General features: G+C 44.9%; 1 protein-coding gene across 1 annotated transcript in view; it reads left to right on the top strand.

Annotated features, from left to right (window-relative positions):
• The first annotated feature begins 502 nt into the window (after positions 1 to 502).
• LOC122551950 (tubulin alpha-4A chain-like) overlaps positions 503 to 12,347 on the top strand; it is a 16,795-nt gene continuing 4,950 nt past the window's right edge. The window contains exons 1-4 of the mRNA XM_043694520.1: positions 503 to 768; positions 8,749 to 8,971; positions 10,107 to 10,300; positions 11,406 to 12,332. Of these exons, the coding sequence (XP_043550455.1) occupies positions 766 to 768; positions 8,749 to 8,971; positions 10,107 to 10,300; positions 11,406 to 12,332 (1,347 nt within the window). The 5' untranslated portion in view covers positions 503 to 765. The remainder of the gene's footprint in view (positions 769 to 8,748; positions 8,972 to 10,106; positions 10,301 to 11,405; positions 12,333 to 12,347) is intronic.

The raw sequence follows: 12,347 nt of genomic DNA, 5'->3' as shown, positions 1-12,347 counted from the left end.
CCTATCATCCCCTCACACCCCTCTCCACATCCCTCCCTCCCTCAGCAGAAGGTGGAATTTAAGTTCTATTAATTAATCTGGAATATAAAGACAGTCCCAGTGACCATGACAACCATCCTCAATTGTTGTAAAATCCCATCTGGGTCACTAATGTTCTTGAATGAAGTAAGTCTGCCATTCTTTCCCAGTACGGCCTACAAGTGAATCCATACCAAGGGTTATGTGGTTGAGTCTTAACTGCCCCCTGCAATGGCTGAGCGTGACATTCAGTTCAAAGAGCAGTTCAGGTTGGGTAATAAATGCTGACCAAGGCACACATGTCCACGTTCCCTGAAAGAGTGAAGATAGCTCATCTCTCTGCCCTAAATCTATTTGCATATCAGTCACAGAAAGGCTCATCTGCGTAGGCAAACTAGTTTGTTATTACACCTTTGTTGCAATTCTTTTGCATGAAGCAAAAGGCAAAGTAGGGTTACCTCCCAACCTGCCACAGTTTTGGCATTCACCTTGATGTCCCCTCGCACATTATTACTACATTTTGTAATTCGATTTAGATTTCTGTAAACCATTCCCCCATCCTGTGACGTGAACAGCTGCATAAATAGGGTCCCGGGGACAGATGTTTTCCATTATTTCCCCCATCCCCCTGCTCCCACCAACAGCCTTGTTCCCTCTTGTTCCCAGCGTGAGGTGATCAGTCCCGTGTACAGTCTCTCTTCCTGACACCAGTCAGCTCGGACAGAGACAGAGAAAGGATCTTAGAAAATGGTGAGTGGATTGAGTGAGGTAAATGTTGCCTTGACTTTTAAACTGTTGAAACTACAGAAAGTTCTTTCTCTAGTGGTGGGTTGAATTTCGTGTTTTGTGGAGGCTCAGCACTGCTCAAATTATGTGCCCTGGTTATAGGAAAGGGATCTCGTGTGATTGAAGGTGAGGGAGGAATGAGGCACAGTCTGAATTAGGACAATATTGGAAGGACAAAGCAAATCACTTTAAATGAGACTGATCCCAGTGGGTCAATTCTCCCAAATAAATCTGCCTGAATTACTCCCAAGTGCAGAAGATGGAACTATATCAAGGAAAAGGAAAGGGTCTCTGTGTCTGGTTGAGGGCTGAATTTGCCCTCTCATTCCCCAGGACTGGGCATCCTCACTGACTGATGCCATTGTCCAGCTAAGTTAATACTCCAGGAATTAAACCCTGTCCCCTCTCCCAAACCAAATCCTATTTTTGAAAAGCATCAAGTTTTTAACGTGAGCACAATTCAATTTGTGTGTATGCGAGTATGTAACTGTGTGTGTATATAACTGTGTGCATGTCTGTTTGTGTATAACTCTGTGTGCGTTTGTGTGTGTGTGTGTGTGCGTAACGGCGTGTGTATAACTGCATACGTTTCTGTCTGTGTGCATGTGTATATTTATGAGCGTCTGTGTATGGCGTGTGTGTGTACTTCTGTGTGTGTGTATCTGTCTGTCTGTGTGTCGCTGACTGTGTATCTGTGTATGTGTGTCTCTGTTTATGTGTTTGTCTATCTGTGTGTATGGGTGTGTGTATGGGGGGGGGGGGGGGGGTGTACAAAATATTTTTCTCTCTCATTCTCCTGAATTCTGCAAAGAGGCCATTTCAGGTTGAGGAAGAATTTGTTTGAAGAGAAGGGAGAGCAAGAGGAAGTGAGTTGAAAGTTACTCAGACTCTGTGTTATATTTTATAAACTTGCGAGTGGAGCCTTTTTTTTTGACTGCATTAGTCTTCCTTCACTGTGATGTTGTAAGTAACTTTTAGTCATCAAATCGACCAGGCTTTGGTTCACTATTTTATTGATCTGAACTCCACATTCCAATCGTCTGACAGCAGACAGCCATGAAATGGAAAGCTTTGTGATTTTTTTTTTGTTTCTGTAAAATGCATTTTTCGGCCCCTTTTCTTGGCACTGTGCCAGTCCCTCTCCTGTTTCCTGCCAGCGCTGGAATTGGCCAGTTTCTGTTTCCACTCAGCTGTGCCGTCAGCTGGGAGCTGTGGAGAATGGTCCTTGCTGGAAAGGTTTGGAGGCCATTCCCTCTTGCTGGAGGCTGAGGTCCAACCTCTTGCACTTGTGGAGATACACAAATAGCACTGCACATTAACAAGGAGTGTCCACTCTGCCGCCTAACTTTCTTTTAAATTCATTCATGGGTGTCACCATTTATTGCCCATAGCCAGTGGGCAAGGTGGGGGGGGGGGGGGGGGGGGGGGGGGTGAGCTGCCAGCTGCCTTCTGCAGTGCTATAGGGAGACCCACAATGCCTTTAGGGAGGGAATTCCAGGATTTTATTCCCAGTGTCACTGAAGGAACAACGATGTATTTCCAAGTCAGGAGGTGGGTGACTCACCATAGAATTCCCAGCCTCCGACCTGCTCTTGTTGAGACAACTCATTAACTCAGATCCAGGAAATGGGGAGATTTGGCTCTGGAAATCTCATCCACGAAATAAAGACAAACAATATTGAAGCTGTACTTTACTTATATTGACATTCTCATTTGGCTTGAGCCAGCAATATCTATACTCCATCTCTGGTTTTGTATTGTGTCCAACAATGCACTGCAATTGTGGCTCATTTATAAATCCTTTCTTCCTTTGGCCACTTTCACTTCATCTCTTTTCTTGCTCTCTCTCTCTCTCTCTCTCTCTTTATCACTTTTATATGTCTGCCAAGAAGCCAATGACCTTTAAACCATTTGTTTCAATTGTTTACAATGAGGTTAATATGTATCATCACCATCTTGTATGCAAAATAACGTTTGCATATAAAGATATTGCACAACAACCTGTTGTCGATTATACCATCCCCATAGAGACTGATTACTAAAAACAAAGAAATTGTAACATCCACTTGATAGCTGAAAGAATAATGCAAGAGTTCACATTTTAATAATTTTACTGTAACAAACAGATTAAAAACACTTTTGATTAAACAATATTATTGTGGGCACCTGACACATTAAACTATGGAACAGAGCTTTCCCTTTTTACATTTAATGCAACTGGTAAACTCACCTCCCGAGGATATTTCATACATTGCTTAAGCAGTAATTCAGTCTTCCCAGAGTCAGTCTAAACTGATTCTGGGCCCCTAGATGATTCACTTCTGTCCCTTTTGTCTCCCACACTGGTCATTTTTTAATCCAAGTGAAGTCTTCTTCCTGGGGGAAGCCAGATTGTCCGAATGAAGTCTGACGTCACTTGGATATTCTGGCTTTCCCCAGGGAGAAGGACATTGTTGCAAAGAATATAATGGCTGTACCACCCAAATGGAAAATACAGTAGCGCCTCGACTTACGAACTTAATCCGTTCCGGGACCCGGTTCGCGAACCGAAAAGTTTGCGAACTGAATCAAGTTTTCCCATTTGAATTAATGTAATTCCAATTGATCCGTTTCGCCATGTCGTCCTGCTTAGTGAGATAAGATAACACGAGCACCTGCTTAGCGAGATAAGATAACGAGAGCACCACTCTCATGTTTAGCTATTATTTCCTTCTTCATTTCCACAGCAATACGTTTAGGCTTCTTAACACCACTATCACTACCACTTTTCACTTTCTTGGGAGCCATAATGAGGGCTAATTTAATGCAAAAAACAAGAAAAAAGTGTAAGAATGCTTGGACGTAGCAACGAACGATGTTCACAGCGCGCGTGCCAAAGACGAACTGAATGAGAATCATGCGGGGCCCCAGAGCTTTTGCGTTCAACAAGCGCCTAGCAAAGCAGAACAATGAAACCACATGGTCGCACATGGGATTTTTGCGTTCGTACCTTCGTTCGTACCCTCGTTCGTACGTTGAATTTCGTACGTACGTTGAAGCAAAATTTTACGTACAATCCTGTTCGTAAACCGATTTGTTCGTGAACGGGGTTGTTCGTATGTCGAGGCGCTACTGTAATAAAATCTTGAAAAAAAAAATAAACAGGAGTGTCAGAGGTTCTGTTCACACTGAGAGCTGGCTCTGAGGGAGTTGGATCAGTGTCAAGGACTCTCCACATGTGACTATAGGGTGACTTGGAGACGGGATACCAGCTTCTGTGGAACTATCTTACGGGTGGAAGGATCCTGCTTGGCAGTGGAGCCTTTTGGCCCTGATGGTTTGGTTGGATAACCATTGGACTGCTTGTGGTCTGGAGGGGTCAGACATACCCAGGATCTTCTTGCCGGTGGCTGGTAAAACCACTCATTGTGTATTTCCAAGAGTTAGATGGTGGTTGTGAAGGACCCACTACCTCTGGAGTGTTCTGTATGGAAATATCTGAGGGGCTTGTGGATGATTTCTCCGCCAGTAAAGTGTCTCCTGACACTGCCCTGTCTCTTAATAAGGAACGGTCACCTGGAAAAAATATATAAACCAAGTGTCAGAGGTTTTGTTCACTCTGAGAGCTGGCTCTGAGGGAGTAGGATCAGTCTCAAGAACTGACCAATGTAAATAAAGGGTGACTTGGTGACACGATACCACTCTCTATGGAGTTATTTCAGCTATCTTTAAGACTCAACTCTCATCATCTTGGAAGAAAATAGACTACTTAGAGCATAACCAAATATAACATTCACCACAGCTTCCTGGGACTATAGAGACTACCAGTCTAACTCCTATAAATACAGGTGCAGGGACAATTATCTCCAAGTGTGACCACCTTACATCCATTCTTGACTGGGTTTTATGGAGTCAATCAAGTCAATGTAATTGCAGTAAAACTCTTCTCCATCCTCCTCACTGCAATACCACACCTCATCTGGTTGCACACACTGCAACATCAGTTCAAAGTTTGGGAGAAGATTTGTAGCTCGGGTGCTCGTTGTTGTGGTTCTGTTCGCCGAGCTGGGAATTTGTGTTGCAGACGTTTACCCCCTGTCTAGGTGACATCCTCAGTGAGGATGTCACCTAGACAGGGGACGAAACGTCTGCAACACAAATTCCCAGCTCGGCGAACAGAACCACAGCAACATCAGTCAAAAGATAATGTAACTGTTACATAGATAGAAAAGGTTTATACATGGGTAGGGAAGGGTTAGAATGATGTGGGCCAAATGCAGGGAAATGGGGTTAGTGTGGATGAACAGTTTGGGCAGCATGGGCTAGTTTGGGCCTCCATGCTGTAGGACTCTATGACTTTATGACTATCACCTTTTACATTCAATGGCATTACCATCACTGAAACCTCCTCTGTCAACGTTCTGGTAGTTACCATTGACCAGAAACTGAGCTGAACTAGCCATAGAACGTAGAACAATACAATGCAGAACAGGCCCTTCAGCCCTCAATGTTGTGCTCACCTGTGAACTATTCTCAGCTCGTCCCCCTACACTATCCCAAAATCATCCATGTGCTTAGCCATGTAAATACTGTAACTACAAGAGTAAGTCAGAGGCTAGGAATCCTGCAGCAAGTAACTCACCTCCTGACTCCCCACAAGATGGTTGGTGTTCGCAATAATGTCATGGCTCTAGTGATCCAGAAACCCAGGCTAACTGAGAGGAGTCATACTGGACTCGAAACGTTAGCTGTGTTTCTCTCTCTACACTGCTGCCAGACCTGCTGAGTTTCTCCAGTGTACTGTGTTTGTTTTATGACTCTGGGCACATGGGTTTGAATCCCACTATGGCAGATAGTGACATTTGAATTTAATATGAATCTGGAATACCAGCTAGCCAAATGATGACCGTAAAACTATTGTCTATTTTCATTGTAAAAAACACTTGCTGGTTCTCTAATTTACTTCTTTAGGGAAGGAAACCTCCCGTCCTTACCCAGTCTGACTAGGTGTGCCCCACAACAATGTGATTGATCCATAACTGCCCTCTGACCAATTGCGAAGGATGATAAATGATTACCTGCACCCCACAAATTATTTTTTTTTAAAAATAGGAGTGTGATGGAATAATCCACTTGCCTGAATGGGTGCAGCTCCAATAACATTCAGGAAGCTTGACACCATCCAGGACAAAGCAGCCACTTGACTGGTACCACATTCACAAACATCCACTCCCTCCGCCATCGATGCTCAGTATCAGCAAGCTGCACTGCAGAAATTCACCAAAGATCCTCAGACAGCACCTTCCAAACCCATGTCTACTTCCATGCAGAAGGACAAGGGCAGCAGATACATGGGAACACCACCCCCTGCAAGTTCCCCTACAAATCACTCACTGTCCTGACTTGGAAATAGATTGCCATTCCTTCAGATTCATAGAGAATAGAATCATAGAGCTGTACAGCAGGGAAACAGACTCTTCGGTCCAACTCATCCATGCCAACCAAATATCCTAAATTAATCTAGTCCCACCTGCCAGTATTTGGCCCATATCCCTCAAACCTCTTCCTATTCATATAACCATCCAGATGCCTTTTAAATGTTGTAATTGTACCAGATTCCACCACTTCCTCTGGCAGCTCATTCCATACCCGTACCACCCTCTGCATTAAAAAGAGTTGCTCCTTAGGTCCCTTTTAAACGTTTCCCCACTCACCTTAAACCTATGCCCTCTAGTTCTGGACTCCCCACCCCAGGGAAAAAACCTTGTCTATTTATCCTATCCATGCCTCTCATGCTTTTATAAACTTCTACAAAGTCACCCCTCAGCCTCTGATGCTCCAGGGAAAATGGCCCCAGCCTGTTTAGCCTCTCCCTATCGCTCAAACCATCAAAACCTGGAAACATCCAGTAAATCTTTTCTGAACCCTTTCAAGTTTCACAACATTCTTCCTATAACAGAGACCAGGATTGCGCACAATATTCCAAAAGTGGCCTAACCAATGTCCTGTATAGCCACAAACATGACCTCCCAACCCCTAAACTCAACGTAATGACTAATAAAGGAAAGCATACTAAATACCTCCTTCACTATCCTATCTACATGCGATTCCAATTTCAAGAACTATGAACTTGTCCTCCAAGGTCTCGTTGTTCAGCAGCACTCCCCAGACACACATAGGCAGCCATGCAGATCTCTAAGGGGTCCTTTTCTCTTCCTAGTCACCCTTTTGTCCTTAATGTATTTATAAGTGTATAAGTCCTGCCCTGATTTGCCTTTCTAAAATACAGCACCTCACATTTATCTAAATTAAACACTATCTGCCACTCCTTCGCCCATTGGCCCATCTGATCAAGATCCTGTTGTAATCTGAGGTAATCTTCTTTACGCTGTCCACTACACCTCCAATTTTGATGTCATCTGCAAACTTACTAACTATACCTCTTATGTTCATATTCAAATCATTTATATAAATGACAAAAATTGAGGACCCAGAACCGATCCTTGTGGCACTCCACTGGTCACAGGCCTACAGTCTGAAAGGCAACCCTCCACCACCACTCTCTGTCCTACCTTCGAGCCAGTTCTGTATCCAAATGGCTCGTTCTCCCTGTATTTCATTTAATCTAACCTTGCTAATCAGTCTACCATAAGGAACCTTGTCAAACGCCTTACTGAAGTCCATATGGATCACATCTAACGCTCTGCCCTAATCAATCCTCTTTGTTACTTCCTCAAAAAACTCAATCAAGATAGTGAGACATGATTTCCCATGCACAAAGCCATGTTGATTATCCCTAATCAGTGCTTGCATTTCCAAAAACATGTAAGTCCTGTCTCTCAGGATTCCCTCCAACAACTTGCCCAACACTGATGTCTATAGTTCCCTGGTTTTCCTTACCACCTTTCTTAAATAGTGGCACCATGGTTAAACCTCCAGTCTTCCGGCACCTCACCACTGGCTATTGATGATGCAAATATCTCAGCAAGGGGCCCAGCAATCACTTCCCTAGCTTCCCACAGAGTTCTAGGGTACACCTGATCAGATCCCAGGGATTTATCCACCGTAATGCATTTTAAGACATACAGCACCTCCTCCTCTGTAATATGGACATTTTTCAAGATGTCGCTATTTATTTTGCCACGTTCTCAATCGTCCATGTCCTTCTCTACAGTAAACACTGATGCAAAATATTTCATTCATATCTCCCCTGTGGTTCCACACAGGCAGCCTTTCTGATCTTTAAGGGACTCTATTCTCTCCCTAGTTACCCTTTTGTCCTTAATGTATTTCTAAAAACTGTTTGGATTCTCCTTAACTCTACTTGTCAAAGCTATCTCATGTCCCCTTTTTGGCCTCCTGGTTCCCCTCTTAAGTATAGTCCTACTGCCTTTATACTCTTCTAAGGATTCACTCCATCTATCCTGTCTATACCTGGCATATGCTTCCTTCTTTTTCTTAATCAAAACCTGAATTTCTCTAGTCATCCAGAATTCCCTACACCTGCCAGACTTTCCTTTCACCCCAACAGGAATATACTGTCTCTGGACTCTCGTTATCTAATTTTTGATGGTTTCCCATTTTCCAGCCATCCCCTTACCTATCTACTTTTGAAAATTCTTGCATAATACCATCAAAATTGGCCTTCATCCAATTTAGAACTTCAACTTTTAGATCCGGTCTATCCTTTTCCATCACTTTTTAAAATCTAATAGAATTATGGTCGTTGGCCCCAAAGTGCTCCCCCACTGACACCTTAGTCACATACCCTGCCTTATTTCCCAAGAGTAGGTCAGATAGTGCATCTTCTCTAGTCGGTACACCAAATTTGTCTCCATATAAACTTTTAAAATAACGGCAGTCCTAGTCTGTTTGGAATGTTGAGTCAAAATCCTGGAATTTCCTCCCTAAGGTTATTGTTGGCCTATCCCTAGTTTCACTAATTGTTCATCATGTTTCTTGCAGCGTGAATGTATCTCCATCCATGTTGGCCAGGCTGGTGTCCAGATGGGCAATGCCTGCTGGGAGCTGTACTGTTTGGAACATGGCATTCAGCCTGATGGGTACAGACCTGATGTGAAAAATGCAAGCGAGGCTGATGACTCCTTTGACACCTTCTTCTGTGAGACACAAACTGGGAAACATGTCCCCCGGGCAATCTTTCTGGACCTGGAGCCAACTGTGATCGGTAATGGGAAGCAGGGCTCATGCCCGAAACGTCGACTCTCCTGCTCCTTGGATGCTGCCTGACCTGCTGCGCTTTTCCAGCAATACATTTTCAGCTCTGATCTCCAGCATCTGCAGTCCTCACTTTCTCCCAATGGGAAGCATTGACCTATATAACACTTGACTGGAGATTACACCCATGCTTTGCTGTGATCTGGAAGGTGCTGTCTACTAGGGAATTATGAGCAGATTCAGTAAGGAACTTCCACTGGGAAAATTGGATAACAAAGGGATAAAGGTTTGCAGGGTTATGAGCAAAACTGAGGGACGAATTAGGATTTTTCTTTCAAACAGTCAGCAGAGAAATAACACCCCTATTATTCCAACACTCGCTGCAAGATTCCTGAATCTTCACCAGAAATATTTTCTCTGAAATTCTGCTCATGTTTGACTCACAAACACATCCCAGGAGCGGTAAATGGATATCTTCCTCTACAAAGCAGGAAGGAAGATTGGCATAAACAGCCATCAAAGGCTTGATCCAGGTCCACAATTAATCCCAAACAGTGGTTAGTACACCCTTTGCACTGAGGTTAAACATCAAACGTTGAAACTGACTCAAAACAAAAGGGATGTGGTTGGAGATGGAAATTAATTTGATCCATTTTAAGTTCTTCCCCCACCCGGGTGCAAATATATCAAATTGGGATGAAGTAAAATGCAGCAAAATTGCTGTAATGCAATGTGGAATGAAACAGCACAGGGTAGGCCATTCAGCCTCTCTGGTCTGTGCAGCCTCTTTGAAAGATTTCTCCAATTAGTTCCACTCCCAGCACATTGCCATATCCTGATGATAAACCATCCTTTTGAAATTAAAAGTTGAATTGAGTCTGCTTTCTTCAAGCCGCTATTTCCAGATCACAACATCTCCCTGCACACAATTATTCCTCTCATCTTATCTTCATTTTTGCTGATACTCTCTCTGCTTACTGACTGACTTCCTAGTGGAAATGGTTTCACCTGATTTTGAAAGCCTCTGTTAAATCTCTCCTTAATGTCCTCTGCCCTGAGGGGAACAGACTCAGCTTCTTCACTCTCTCCACCTGAGCGCACAGATGCAGCGGCCATTGTAACTTGTTGCATTGCTCCTGTTCTAGATGAGGTCCGGACTGGTCCCTATCGTCAGCTGTTCCACCCTGAGCAGCTCATCACCGGGAAGGAAGATGCTGCCAACAATTACGCCCGTGGGCACTACACCATTGGCAAGGAGCTGATTGACCCAGTCTTAGCTAGACTTAACAAGTTGGTAAGGATGTCGATATTTAAAACTCAGCTTGTCACATCATTTAGAGTCACAGTCACAGAGATGTACAGCACAGAAACAGATCCTTCGGTCCAACTTGTCCATGCCGACCAGATATCCCAACCCAATTTAGTCCCACCTGCCATCACCCGGCCCATATCCCTCTAAACCCTTCCTATTCATATATCCATCCAAATGCCTTTTAAATGTTGTAATTGTACCAGCCTCCACCACATCCTCTGGCAGCTCATTCTATACATGTATCACTCTCTGCGTGAAAACGTTGCCCGTTAGGTCTCTTTTATATCTTTCCCCTCTCACCCTAAACCTATGCCCTCTAGTTCTGGACTCCCCCACCCCAGGGTAGAGACTGTGTCTATTTAGGAGAAAGTGAGGTCTGCAGACGCTGGAGATCAAAGCTGAAACTTTATTGCTGGAACAGCACAGCAGGTCAGGCAGCATCTAGGGAACAGAAGATTCGACGTTTCGGGCACATGCCCTTCTTCAGAAGGGCATGTGTCCGAAACGTCGAATCTTCTGTTCCCTAGATGCTGCCTGACCTGCTGTGCTGTTCCAGCAATAAAGTTTCAACTGTGTCTATTTACCCTATCCATGATTTTATAAACCTCAATAAGGTCACCACTCGGCCTCCGATGCTCCAGGGAAAACAGCCCCAGCCTGTTCAGCCTCTCCCTACAGCTCAAATCCTCCAACCCTGCTGCTTTGATCCAATGCTTTTAGCTTTGGGTCAAAAGTTTTAAAAAACAAAGAACATGCTGACTGGGAGACAGTGAGGACTGCAGATGCTGGAGGCCAGAGTCAATAGATGTGGAGCTGGAAAAGCACAGCAGGTCAGGCAGCATCCGAGGGGCAGGAGAGTCGGGATGCAGGATTTCGGACTGAAACGTTGACGTTCCTGCTCCTTCGATGCTGTCTAATTTGCTTTTCCAGCCTCATACCTATTGACCTAAAGCTGCAAACGCTAGAAATCAAAACACAATCAGAAATTGCAGGAAAAGCTCAGTATGTCTGGGAGCATCCGTGGAGAGAAAGCAAAGTTAACATTTTGGGTCCAGTAAACCTTCTTCAGAACGTTCAGACGCCGCCAGACCTGCTGAGTTTCTCCAGCAATTTATTATGTTGTTTTGAAAAGAGTTTCGTGGGTGGCACCGGCCCCGGTTTCCCTTACCTCCGGATGGAGAGTCTCTCGGTCGACTACGGCAAGAAGTCCAAGCTGGAGTTTTCCATCTACCCGGCTCCCAGGATCTCCACTGCTGTGGTGGAACCCTACAACTCCATCCTGACCACTCACACCACACTGGAACACACTGATTGTTCCTTCATGGTGGACAATGAGGCCATCTATGACATCTGCCACAAAAACCTGGACATTGAGCATCCAGGCTACATCAACCTGAACCGTCTGATCGGGCAAATTGTGTCATCAATCACAGCTTCTCTCCGTTTTGATGGGGCCCTCAATGTTGACCTGACAGAATTCCAAACTAACTTGGTGCCATACCCTCGTATCCATTTCCCTCTGGCTACCTACGCCCCAGTCATCTCAGCTGAGAAAGCTTACCATGAGCAGCTGTCGGTGACCGAGATCACCAGTGCCTGCTTTGAGCCAGCAAACCAGATGGTCAAGTGTGACCCTCGCCACGGCAAGTACATGGCTTGCTGCCTGCTCTACCGTGGTGATGTGGTGCCAAAAGACGTCAATGTTGCCATTGCCACCGTGAAGACCAGACGTTCCATCCAGTTTGTGGACTGGTGCCCAACTGGCTTCAAGGTTGGCATTAACTACCAGCCCCCTACAGTGGTGCCTGGTGGGGACTTGGCCAAAGTGCAGCGAGCTGTGTGTATGCTGAGCAACACCACAGCCATTGCTGAAGCCTGGGCTCGACTCAATCATAAGTTTGATCTGATGTACGCCAAGCGTGCCTTTGTGCATTGGTACGTGGGTTTCAAGGTTGGCATTAACTACCAGCCCCCTACAGTGGTGCCTGGTGGGGACTTGGCCAAAGTGCAGCGAGCTGTGTGTATGCTGAGCAACACCACGGCCATTGCTGAAGCCTGGGCTCGACTGGACCAC

Source organism: Chiloscyllium plagiosum, chromosome 7 (genome assembly GCF_004010195.1).
Source record: "Chiloscyllium plagiosum isolate BGI_BamShark_2017 chromosome 7, ASM401019v2, whole genome shotgun sequence".
Lineage (NCBI taxonomy): Eukaryota > Metazoa > Chordata > Chondrichthyes > Orectolobiformes > Hemiscylliidae > Chiloscyllium > Chiloscyllium plagiosum.
Note: the sequence above shows the minus strand (reverse complement) of the source record. Positions and strands in the feature narration are given on the sequence as shown.